General features: G+C 44.8%; 1 protein-coding gene across 1 annotated transcript; it reads left to right on the top strand.

Annotated features, from left to right (window-relative positions):
• The first annotated feature begins 412 nt into the window (after window positions 1–412).
• Window positions 413–5,611, top strand: nhp2 (NHP2 ribonucleoprotein homolog (yeast)). The gene is made up of 4 exons (XM_026182937.2): window positions 413–741; window positions 1,342–1,411; window positions 1,499–1,604; window positions 5,217–5,611. The coding sequence occupies exons 1-4, from the start codon at window positions 579–581 to the stop codon at window positions 5,340–5,342; spliced, it is 465 nt and encodes a 154-aa protein (XP_026038722.1). The 5' UTR covers window positions 413–578; the 3' UTR covers window positions 5,343–5,611.
• The last annotated feature ends 7,683 nt before the right edge of the window (window positions 5,612–13,294 follow it).

The raw sequence follows: 13,294 nt of genomic DNA, 5'->3' as shown, positions 1-13,294 counted from the left end.
CTTATACTGTTCATTACTTTTCATTTAGCAGTTTTTCATTTTACTGTCGTGTCACTTTGCAATAAAACTTGATCATTACGTTTATAAGAAAAATATTAATAACATACTCTCTTCAGATTATTCTGATGAGCAGTAATTAATTTGTTTGTTAGCTTCTTGTAATGAAAGAAAATTCGAGTGTCCACACAGTGAAGCTGGTTTTTAGATTTTAGGGGGAAATTATTTCCTTCTTACTGAATCCAAAACTCTTCACTTAAACTTTCACTTTTTTTAATGTTATTATTTATCTCTTTATAGACATAGATATAGATATATATTTACGAGGAAATTTTCTGACGTGTCAGTAAAATTCTGACTAAACCTAAAAAAGGAAGTTTGGTATTTTATTTTGAAGGGTGGTGCTGCCGCTGCCCTCCGGGCCGCTGGTGGCGCTGTGGTTCAGCATTTTCATAAACGGCAGAGAAAGAGTCTTGAAACACGTGTGGGGTCTTTTCTGTGTGCGTGTTGTGATCAGCAGGCAGGAGTCCGAGCAGAAAACAATTAAACGGGTATCGATCACCAGTGATTATCGATCAGAAATGACGAAGGTGAAGAAGGAGAAAGTTTCGGAGGAGGGTGAAGAAGCCGGTACCGGGGGCACCGACAGGTCGTACCAGGAGCTGATCGCTCACCTGAACCCGATCGCTCAGCCGCTGGCCTCCAAAAAACTCAGCAAGAAGCTCTACAAATGCGTGAAAAAAGGTGAGAAGAAGAAGAATAACGGCCGGGAAATGTTGGAGATTGCTGTTCTCGTGGAGGTGGCGCCGAACTCTGTTTAAAAATTCACGAATTTAACGGTTTCTTTCTGCTCTGCAGTTGATAGAGTCGATGTAGGACTTTAAATAAGAAAGTGTTCGAGTCGTCTAAAGCTTCTGGTTAATTCGGCCGTAAACACGTCGTTTATAGATGCACAGTTTCTAATCTATTGGTAATTTTCTGTGAGAAATCAGCGGCTGTTTGTACAGCGTCATCCTCAGTGAAAGGTTCAGTCAGAACCGCTTCCGGTTACACTGGGCGTTTTAAAAGGCAGCTGCATGTGCTTTTATTTTGAAGTGTTTTTAGTATGTGAGAAAATCTCCTTCACAGTTTGGTTTGTGAGGGAACTTTTGTTGTCGGGAATCATGTGAACCACTGCAGATGTTAGAGCTTTAAACATCCAGATGTGCTCCTCCTCACTTTAAATGCAGTTTGCAGCTGGACTGGGCTTGAAGGAGGCGCAGATCCTTCATGTTGCACTTGAGCTTAAAACTGCAGGTTTTTGACTGGAGTCTGGTTCAATGTGTCTCTGTTTCTATCGTCCAGCTGCCAAAGTGAAGAACATCCGACGAGGAGTCAAAGAAGTTCAGAAGTTCATCAACAAAGGAGAGAAAGGGTGAGCCGCTGCTGCACCTTCCAGCGCGTCCTCAGGTGTGTCCAGGTGTTCGTGACGATCACAGGTGTGTTTCTGATGTGTCTGCAGCATCGTGGTGATGGCGGGCGACACGCTGCCCATCGACGTCTACTCCCACCTGCCCGTCATGTGTGAGGACAGAAGCCTGCCGTACGCCTACATCCCGTCTAAAGTGGTGAGTGACAGTGGACAGGTGTGCTGAAGGTCTGTCACCTGATGGGGGCGGGCTCTGAACGCGTCGCTCTGTCAAGGTTGGATGGAGGCGTCATGGGCGTGGCTGAAACTCAGTCTGTGCTTGCAGAGCGCCGCTCACACAGCATGTGTGTGCACTGCTCGCTGCACTTTCCTCAGCGCAGCAGGAAAACGTTACAGTCGACACGAGTGTGTCTCAGAGCGCTGTGTGAATGTGACGTCTCAGACGGTCCGTACGAGTGTGCAGGCGTCCGTGTCTCTGCCTGCTGTTTCTGACCATGTGGACACGGCTGCCCGCGCTCCGGCTGCCCGCGCTCCCCAGGCAGCAGATTATACAATCAGGAGTTCAGCTCTTACTCTGTCTTTGGACAGCGTGCACCGTCTGTGGCTGTGGCGCTCATTTGACCTCACGTCTTGTAGAAAACAGTTGGTGAGGAGGTCGGAGAAGCTGATTGGTTCTTGTACAACACTTTGTACGACTCACAAAACAAACTTTTCAGCTGAAGCTCCAAAAGTCGATTCTGTTCATCTGGACGTTTTCAGTGGGAGAAACGTTTCGTCATCATCAGCTGACTCCTTCAGGGTTCGTTCGCTTGAAATCCTTGAAAATGCTTGAATTTTAATGTTGTCTTTTCAAGGTTTGAAAAGTGCTTGAATTTCAGATGTGGTGCTTAAAAGTGCTTGAAAGTGTAGCTGTGTTTCATTCACCACAAATAACTGATTGAATCGTTTTCTTATCAGATAGAAATAAAATGAGTCGCGAATTTTCCCCGCCTGGCTGCCTTGCATCTGTTTCACCGTGTGGCCCCGCCCCTCCCTCGGACAGTCGGGGATGAGTGCGCTAACATTCCTGTAGGTCGCTGTTTTAATGAGTGTTTGATGGAAAACAACAATGGCGGAGTTTGTGCTCTCCAGTCATGATAGGTGAGTGCTAGTAAATATTTTCCAGTACGTGTACGTTACACACGCTATTTTTAAATTGTGATTATTATTTTGCTATCAAACTCGCTGGAGACATGATTGAGATGCACTGAGTGTGATGCAGTATGGCAGCGCTGTTATGGGATATGCTGTGAGCTTAGCTAACATTACTGAGCAGTGATATGAGTTCATTTACTCCAGTGAAAGCTTTAAACTTTAGCCTGATACATAACTAGCTAACGTAGGATTTCTGGTTAACCCTCTGGGACCAGAGTCTCCATTTCAACTTGGGTCGAATGTGCAGATTTCAAACTATGTATCAGTGTTTAAACTGTGTTGATAGGCCACGTAAAACCGATGTTTGTTTGTTTGTTACAACAGTGGCGTTTACTCCGGGAAGAAACGGTAAAAACAGCGTTTTCTAAGGAGAGCGCCAGCAAGCACGCTTTGCTTGTGAGTGAAAAAAGAAAAAGAAAAAACACTCCATCCCTATTGGTGGAAAAATGTTAACGTGTGGACCAATCAAAAAATGATACGGCAACATGTGGCATCTGGTTGTTTGGGAAGAGGAGGAGGTTTTAGGAGTGAGCGAGAGAGAGAGAGAGAGGGAGGTTTGTGACGTTTGCCATGTTTGGAGTCTCAAGTTAGTGTGTTGCATTTTGTAGTTAGTGTGTAGTCGTTGTTTTGTGTGTCAGTTCTAGTAGTGAACGTCACAGTTGCTGCAAAAAAGCCACCAACAGCAGACTGCAGTGTAAAGATGTTTGTGGGTTTTGCAGTCAGTAAGATCTCTTTCTACTCGTATTTTAAATTTTGTCTGAATTTAGATCAATTGTGCTGAAACAGTTTGTCAAAATGAGAAAATAACAGATTGGCAAGATAAACAGTTTTTAAAGGTGAAAGATAGAGAACAAATCAACCCTGGAGCCAGAGGGTCAGAGGCTAAAAGTACTCTTTATATTTGTGTGTAGCTGCAGCTTCTTTGAGTATTAACTTGGTGCTTTTGGGTGAAGTGATGGTGATATGACTGATCCAAAGAATAGCCTCTTGTTTCTGTGCGACCACAGTTTCATTCAAACTGTGTTTATCGTCAGCACCGACACATTAAACCACTTCAACATTATAAATGTCTTCAAGCTCACACTGAGGCCTGTGGGGCACAATCAGCTGCTGAGACAGTTCACACAGTTATGTGAGTTTGTACATGAATATTTCATACTGTAAGGCTGCCTGTTTATTTAAGGCAGATGAACAAAATACACTGGACTTGTACATAATAATATGACAGATGATAAATTAAATATTTTAAGTGGATGCTTGTGCATCCTTAAAGTCGTATATGTTGAATTGAAGTATGTGATGTGTTCAGAGCCTCCCAGTCTGTGCTGTTCTCCAGTCTGACTGTGCATGATGTTATCAGCACAAACACTTCAAAGGTGACGTTTAGGCCTTCAGCAATGATACAGACAGCGACGTAGTTAGCAAAAGGTTTTATTGGGAATTAACTTAAAAAACAAACAAACATCTGTCTCCTACAGGAAAGAAGCATCAATATCTGATGAGAAGACTTACTTATTTATTTTGGGGGGGGGTGCTGGAAAAGCTTGAAAAGGGACCTTGAAAGTGCTTGAAAAGTGCTTGAATTTGACCCTGAAAAAGGCGTATGAACCCTGCTTCTTCAGTCTCAGCTGACTGCAGATTTCAATCTTATAAACAGGACATTTGCATAATCACTGAAACCAGCCCACTGAAGGAACAACGGGCTGGGGGGTCAGCTCCTTAATCTTAATTATGCAGATTCTCATGACCGCTGATCAGTGGCCATGAGCACCATTGAAAACATCCACATGAACAGAATCAACTTTTGCAGATTTACTTCCCTGGATGATCGAGTGTGCATCGAGACGTTTTCAGTAGAAAAGCTTTCTTGCATGCAGATCAAACCACCAACCTTCTGATTAGTCGATGACCGGCTGAGCTTCAGCCAATCAATCAAATCAAACGTCTGATCATGTGACACGTGAGCACGTGTCAGCTTCAGACTCTTATTTTCAAATCTTTTGTGATTTCCTGACTTTTAGTGTTGGGATAATTTCTCTTATTTTGAAAAGTCTGTGTGCTTCCAATTCAGTTTTATTTATACAGCAACAAATCACAACAACAGGTGTTTCAGGGAGTTTTTAGGACTTCCTGATAATAATGAATTACGGTCGTCCAGCCTGGAAGTAATAAATGCATGAACTAGTTTTTCAGCGTCACTCTGAGACAGGATATTTCTAACTTTAGAGATGTTGCACAAATGGAAGAAAGCAGTCTTACATATTTGTTTAATATGTGCGTTGAAGGACATGTCCTGGTCAAAAATGACTCCAAGGTTCCTCACAGTGTTACTGGAGGCCAAGGTAATGCCATCCAGAGTAAGAATCTGGTTAGATACCATATTTCTAAGCTTTTCAGGGCCGAGTACAATAACCTCAGTTTGATCTGAATTAAGAAGCAGAAAGTTAGCGGCCATCCAGGTCTTTATGTCTTTAAGACATTCCTGCAGTTTAACTCATTGGTGTGTGTTATCTGGCTTCATGGACAGATAGAGCTGGGTGTCATCAGCATAGCAGTGAAAGTTCTGGCTTTAAAGTGTTTTTCATTTCCTGACTCTTATTGTGAAACTCTGTTCCAGGATCTGGGTTCCTCTGCGGGCTCGAAGAGGCCGACCTGCGTCATCCTCATCAAACCTCATGAAGAGTACCAGGAAGCGTATGACGAGTGCTTGCAGGAAGTTTCCAGCCTGCCCAAACCCCTCTGAAGCCCACCCGGCCTCCCCTTCATAAGCCCCACCCCCAAATGAACAGTTCTTCCTCCAGCTGCGCTAACAGTTTCCATCCACTGCCAGTGTTTGTGCTAAGCTAGGCTAATCCAGCAGGAGAATTTTAAATCCAGACTTCAGATAAAGAACGATGTTGATGTTTGAGTGAAAAATGTTTCTGTATGATCGATGTATTGATCTGTGATCAGGACTGTGAAGGCAGATGTTTCACAGATGTTTTTGTTTTTTCTTATTAAAGTCGTTAACGCCGTGACGCGTCTGAACTCGTTCCTGCAGCCGCACAAACATCTTGATGGTCGCGTCGTCTCCTCCCCTTCATAAAGGAGGCTTCAGTGTCTCCTCAGGTAAAGGAGGCAATGAAGGATGCACTGACCTGACAACAGCTGTTTGAAACGTTACCTGTGAAACACGAACGGGAGCTTTAACGAAACAGGTCGTTATTATATTTACATACGTGCTGAACAAAAGGATCGAAAAATTATTTATTACAACATTTTTATTTTTTACATAAAATCTGGACTGAAAATTATATTGTTCAACATATTTTCTCTAATTGTTAAATTATTACAACATGTTTGATTATATATGTAAACAATATCAAATGTAAAGGTTATAAAAGCTTCGTAATAGTTAAAATTTCTAATTTTATGACATTTTTTAAGGTATTATTTACCTGCTAAAGTGTAACAACAAGAATACTGATGATGATGATGATGATGATCTGTGCTGATCAAAAATCAGTTTTTGTTATAATAATAATAACACATGTTATTCACAGGCGCCTTTAAGACCTCAAGGTCATTTTACAATAGCAGCAATAAAATATAATAAACATGGCAAAATAAAATTTAGCCATAAGGTCAAAACAACAACAACTATGGTAAAGATGGACCGAGACAGATCAGCTGTACGCTGCTCTGAACAGATGAGTTTGAGACGTGATTTAAAGGTGAGAGAGAGTTTGTGGTCTGGAGACCTGACGAAGAGTCCCGCGGTGATCAGGCGAGCAGGTGGAGCAGACAGAAGGCTGGAGAAGAGCGGCGTGTACGAGGGGGTGGGTGGAGAAGATCAGATAAATATGGAGGATGTTGGAATTGACACGGAGGTGAACCAATGAACAGCTGTTCTATGTTCAGTGGATCTAGCTCTGGAAATATTACGAGCAGCTGTTTTTGAACCAACTGCAGTTTATGGAGGGATTCATGAGACGGACCATAAATCACAGAAATCCAGAGCAGATGTTTATAGTGTACTGATTGGAGGAGGTCAATGTTATGGAGATGAAAGTAGGAAGGCTGAGTGATGTTTTTTCTGTGCTGTCGAGGATGACCCCAGGACCTGCGGGGAGGGTGTGACAGCAGAGTGATCAGTGACTTCTGGTCGGGACTTTGGTCAGTTTTGATCTGGTGCCTGTTAAAATGAATTCTGTTTTATTGCCATTAAGTTTAAGAAAGTTGTGAGTAAACCAGAGCTTGATTTCACTTAGTCAGAAATGGAGATGTGATTCGGCTGAAGGTAAACAAACAAATCCGATCACCTCGATTGATCAGTCATATTTCGATCTGATGAATCAGTAAATTAAGGCTGAGTGTGAAACAGCTGTGCAGGGAAAACATCTGGAACATGTGGCTCAGTTTCAGCTGCTGCAGGTCTGCGGTGCAGCCACACGGGGGCAGCAGCGCCACACAGAGGCTGTTACTGCAGCACAGAGACAGTGTTTGTGTTCAATATGGAGCAGCTTTGCTTATTTATGCAGCCCTGGTTTGTTACAGCAGATCGATGATGAGCGACAGCGAAGCAACATGAGTGACTCGTCTCACCAATAATCAATAAACACACTCATTGATCCACAGAAACGAGCAAAAGGACCAAAAATGAGTAAAAATACAAATAAATTTGATCGAAATTGAAGAAAGAATCAAATGAATATTTGAAGTTTAAAAAGCACAAACATTAAAGGGTGAGACAGGAAATGATGTCACAGCTGTTACATCATCAGTGACCCTGCAGCATCTAACCCGCGAGCTGGACCCGGAGCCACGTGCCGGGTCTGAAACAGGAGGACGGACACGTCTCCGGGGTCGTCCGGCACGGTGGGGTCAGTGTGGCCACAGACTGTATATAAAAGATGGTCATGACCCAGTGAGGCTGCTAAAACCACGAGCAGTTTCATTATTAGCGTTTTGTTTTTCCCCACATCATCGCTGATTACTGTCAGGAATGTTTTCACGCTCGGTCAGCTCAACGTGCCTCAACACAGCATTTAATCTGTTATTAGACTCAACCGGCTTCTGTCAAAGTGTAAAAGAACCCTGCAGGTTCCAACCTTATAAACAGGACATTTGCATAATGACTGAAACCAGCCCACTGAAGGAACAATGGGCTGTGAGGTCAGTTCTAAGGTCTCTAATCAGAAGTACCTGACTCCGTGGTATAATCTCAAACACGTAGCCTAAAGCAGATGACTCGTAAGCTGGAGAGGAAATGGCGTGTCACAAATTTAGAGGATCATCATTTAGCCTGGAGAAATAGTTTGCTGCTTTATAAGAAAGCCCTCCACAAAGCCAGAACATCTTACTATTCATCACTGATTGAAGACAATAAGAACAACCCCAGGTTTCTCTTCAGCTCTGTAGCCAGGCTGACAAACAGTCAGAGCTCTGTTGAGCCAACCATCCCTTTAACGTTAACTAGTAATGACTTCATGAACTTCTTCACAAATAACATTTTAATCATTAGAGAAAAAATTACCAGTAATCATCCCACAGATGTAATATTATCTACAGCTACTCTTAGTACCATTGATGTTAAGTTAGACTCTTTTTCTCTAATTGATCTTTCTGAGTTAACTTCAATAATTACTTCCTCCAAACCATCAACGTGTCTTTTAGACCCCATTCCTACAAAACTGCTCAAAGAAGTCCTGCCATTAATTAATTCTTCGATCTTAAATATGATCAACCTATCTCTAATGATCAGCCATGTACCACAGGCCTTCAAGCTGGCTGTAGTTAAACCTTTACTCAAAAAGCATCTCTAGACCCAGCAGTCTTAGCTAATTATAGGCCAATCTCCAACCTTCCTTTATATCAAACATCCTTGAAAGAGTAGTTGTCAAACAGCGAACAGATCATCTGCAGAGGTTTATTTGAAGAGTTTCAGTCAGGTTTCAGAGCTCAGCACAGCACAGAAACAGCTTTAGTGAAGGTTACAAATGATCTTCTTATGGCCTCTGACAGTGGACTCATCTCTGTATCTATTATTGTACGATCAACTGTACAATATAAAGTGCCTTCAGGCGACTATGAATTGAATTGAATTGGCTCGATGACGGCAGGCGCTCCTTTGGTTTCTGTTTCAGCCTGACTCTCTGCGGAGCGTTGTTTCGTCCCTCTCTGAGTCTTGATGCTCCTTTTGAACGGCTGCATTAATAAATCACCTGTCGGAGCTGCGGGACACGTTGTTATTGTTTGCAGCAGTTATTACCCCCATGACGCCGTGCTCGTGTCTCAGCGTGCCTCCTCGGGTCGGGACGTCCTCACGAGAACTTTACACACCAGCAGTTTCTGTGTTTGTCCGCCTGACAGAGGAAGCTCAGCAACCCCAACACCACGGTAACGTTAACAATCCCTGCCTGCATGTTTCCTGATCCACTCGCAGGAGATCGCACGACGCAAACACCTGCAGCTGTCTTTGTGCTCTCTGCTGGTGTAGAAACATCACAGACAGGCCAGAGCTCAGACCTCTGCCGAGTCTCTGTCAGCCCACTCTGCGACCCACGGCTGTGACCGAGCCCACCTCATCCCTCTGCACTACAGAGGGCGTAAATCCCCCCATGAGACACGTCATCACAGAGTCTCTGTTGCTAAAGGGCACATCAGCACGAGGGCTGGCAGAGGAGCTGGCAACAAGTGGCAGCATGTCTGGCTGCCGCATATTTGCATAACGTCACATAGATGGAGTCTGAGAGCCGGAGAGGGAAACTGACAGCAGCACACCCTCATGTTTATTACATATATGACAGTCTGACCTCAGTCTGACCTCAGTCTGACCTCGGCACAAAGCTAATCTCACCCCGACCCTGCAGATATGACCTAACCTCTTCCAACAGTCGTAACTCACCTGTGTAACACTCGGTTCTTACTGCTGCACCGAGTCTGTCTGCAAGTTTCTCCTGACGTCATTGTCTGAGCTTTATTGAAAAGGACGGGGCTCTGTCCCCTCTGTCTCTGTCCCCTCTGTCTCTGTCCTCTCTGTCCCCTCTGTCCTCTGTGTCCCTCTGTCCCCTCTGTCCCCTCTGTCCTCTCTGTCCCCTCTGTCCTCTGTGTCCCTCTGTCCCCTCTGCCAAATCTACCCACCCCTAAAGCAGATTGATGCGTCTCCATAAACCTCTGGCGTCTGGATGACAGTAAAGCTCGGTTGGCTCTAAACTGTTTACATTTGAAAGAAAAGACAGCAGGTGTTTGTTCCTGGTGTCCCTGTTCGGTCCTGGTGTCCCTGTTTGGTCCTGGTGTCCCTGTTTGGTCCTGGTGTCCCTGTTTGGTCCTGGTGTCCCTGTTTGGTCCTGGTGTCCCTGTGAGTGCTCTTGTGTAGATTTGGGATCCTGATGTTTATTTTATACCTGTTGTTCCTGACGTGGGTTTCAAAGTGGACAGCTAAATCAGAGCAGTGGGGAAGTCCAGTTTTTATCTTTTAATGCGACTGACAGCACCTTTGAACCTGATCCAGGCTCTTACTTGTGTAGCTCACCACAGTAATGAGGAGGTGAGCCAGTCGCTGCTGTCGCAGCTGCACGACTGCTAGCAGGTCAAACAGAGCATGTGACCCTGTGCTGGCCTCTCTGGCTGTCGGTGCCCTCAGTCTCGCCTCTCTGAGCTTCTTCATCCGCACACATCCTGTCGGTCTCTCAGGTCAGCTGACCAGAGGGGGCGGGGCCTTTTCTATGGTGGCTCCTAAATGATGGAATAGCCCCCCTCCACACGTTAGAGCGGCCGCTTCTTGTCCACTTCAAAGACGCGTTAAAGCCATTTTCATTCTGTTGGCCTCAGAGAGACTCAGTTTCTCTTTTCATTAAATGATTCATTATTTTACTTTTTCTTATGTAATTTGATTCTTTAGTGAACAGCATGTGTTTAAAGCGCTAAGTGATGATGATGATGATGATGATGATGATGCGCTGAAACAGTTGACGGTGAGCTGGCGGGCGGCTCGTCACGCTGGTATCCTGACAGCTTTATTCAGGGCGACCTCTATCCTTCGTTTCACGTCCGTTAAAGTGAAACCACATCGGCTCCTCCCCCAACCATCAGGGAGACTCACCTGCTGACAGCTCTCAGAGCAGCGACAGTTTGTTTTCTGAGCACATTCAAACTCAAACTGGTGAAACCTGCAGAAACACAAAACACTCAAATCTGCTCCATTAAAAATCTTTTCTTCAGCCTTCAGTCAAATCTGGATCACAGCCCCCGAACAAGAGAAGCCTCAGCTGACCTGCTGCTGTTCACTGGAACCTCTGTGAGGTTTTAAGTGGTTTGATTGGTCTTCACTGTATCTGGACTGGTGAAACCTCTGAGTGAGCCCATGCAGAGCTCTGCTCCCCGTAACTTCATATCCATACAGGACCAATCATAACACTGTATGGGTGTTATGATTGGTCCTTCAGGACATCTGAACCTCCAGACCTTTAGCAAACCAGACACACAGACAAGTGAACCCTCTGAGTGACGAGTAGAACCTCTCGGATTTGGTGTGTTAATGTGTTTATATCCACCAGACACATAGGGGAGGTAGACCACGTCGCTGCACAAACGCTGGACTTGAACCAGCGTGAGTGGAGCTACACAGCCTGACGGTGGCGACGTCCACACTGTTGTTTTCAGTCGAACAGCTGTTCATCCTCACTGAAACGTCCCGTACTGCGCATGCATGAGGCTCGTCTGCCGCTTTACTTTCCGGCGCTCTGAAATGTCGCAGCAGCAGAACGTCGAGGAAAAGCAGCGAGTTTTGAAAATGGACCGACGATGAGGTGGAGTTGTTGCTGCGCGTTAAAGAATTTGAAGAAAAGCTACGAGGAGCACAGACGGTAACAGGGCTGCAGACAAACAGCTGCTGTGTAACGGCCTCTGCTGTCTTATTGGTCACATGACTGCATCACATGACTGAAATGCATCATTGTTTCCAAACACCTGCGGTTACGCAGTCCACACTGCGATGGAGTGTTTTCAAATGTATCTGCTTGGGAGAGCGTTTCCAAAACGCTGCGTTTCCCTTGACGTAACACGCCGCCTCAGTGCTGACGGGAGGCCACAACACAGAACGCGTTGGTGTGGACATGGCGTCCGTTGCTGCTGCGAGCACAGAGGCGTGGACCGATGAGCTCGCCTCACGCTCATAGGATGTCCTCTGTAGGCGGGAGCTACGCTGTCTCCAGCTGCTCCTCACTCAGGGATGGAGCCGGGACGTCAGGGAGCGGGGAGTCTGAGGTGGAGGAGGACAGGACGCCGGTGCAGGACCACGGCGGTCTGCGAGCTGCGGCGTCTGCTGAGGAGGCTGGCGTGTTTCTCTCTGCTTGTGCCGGAGCAGCTGATCAGGACCATCACACGCATCTCCGGACTCTGGAGGAGGATGCCGGTCAGACCGGCACAGGGGACGGCGGGGGCGCTGTCGCCTCACAGAACCAAGGTCCCGGGTTCAGTCCAGCCTGCGCTCTTGCCCGGGGTTACTGGCTGATAAGAGATAAGATAAGATAAGATAGAACTTTATTAATCCCTCGGGTGGGTTCCTCTATGTATATATATATATATATATATATATATATATATACATATTAGGGGTGCAACGATACACAAAATTCACGGTTCGGTTCGGTTCGATACTTTGGTGTCACGGTTCGATATTTTTTCGATACAAAAAAAATGTTCATGCCTTTTTAATTTTTCATTTATTAAAATTATAAATTTATATTTTAACTCAAAAGTACAGTTTTTAAATTTAACCCTAACCCTTGTGCGTGTTTTTTATTTTGACAGCGAATGTGCACCTGCGGACCACTTATGTGCAGCCCTGGTTATTTAGCTCATCATATTGCAGCCACAGAAATTCTTTTGTCCATGAAACCATAAAGCTGCACTTTCTTTTTGCCTTATAGTCTGATTTGTCATAACTTCTCCGTTTTGTGGTAAGCTTTTCTTTGGCTGTCACTTCTTCACCCTGACCTGTCTTATTTGGCTCAGCAGAACTAAAATATATATCCTGCTGCTTTTACACACGGACTCACATAAGCTCAGCGATTCTCTGCGATCAACCTCTCACATGTGTAAGCTTGCTGCAGGAGATTTCACTTGTCATGTTTGCATAGTAAGCTAACGATTAATAAGACGATATCAGAGGAATTGGTGCACAAATTATCATCACTCACAGATCAGTGCTGTCGCTCTCTATACACAGTTCACACGATTGCAAAGTGAAAGCAAAAAAACAAGCGCAAATTCAAACGCGATTTCAATATGTCACATATTGACAGTGGCTCACCGATGCCAATGACATAATTACCCAGCTACATTTCTGAAAGAATGCAAAAGCATTGACATATATTTTTCCTTCCTACAATAGCCCGACGGGCAGGGAAGAGATACATTTTGGTAGCCCGACTGAAAAAATCGCTAGCCCCAGGACGTCGGGCTAGCGATATTGTGAGCCCTGTATCTGATTGAGGAATCACTCATCTTTGGAAAAGAGAGTTTATTACAGAGAAATGTCTCTTTCCAAAATAAAAGCTATACTATCCGCTTCTTCTGGGCTATATTCTCAGCAGCATAAGGAGAATCATGTGCTAACAGCTGTCTAAGTGACTCGGCTAAAGTTAGTAGCATGCTTGATTGTTTTTGTCTGCTTCCACTTGTCTTTGCACTAGGATGATGTAAATGTGCAGT

Source organism: Astatotilapia calliptera, chromosome 10 (genome assembly GCF_964374335.1).
Source record: "Astatotilapia calliptera chromosome 10, fAstCal68.1, whole genome shotgun sequence".
Lineage (NCBI taxonomy): Eukaryota > Metazoa > Chordata > Actinopteri > Cichliformes > Cichlidae > Astatotilapia > Astatotilapia calliptera.
This window is presented reverse-complemented; position numbering and strand designations above follow the sequence as displayed.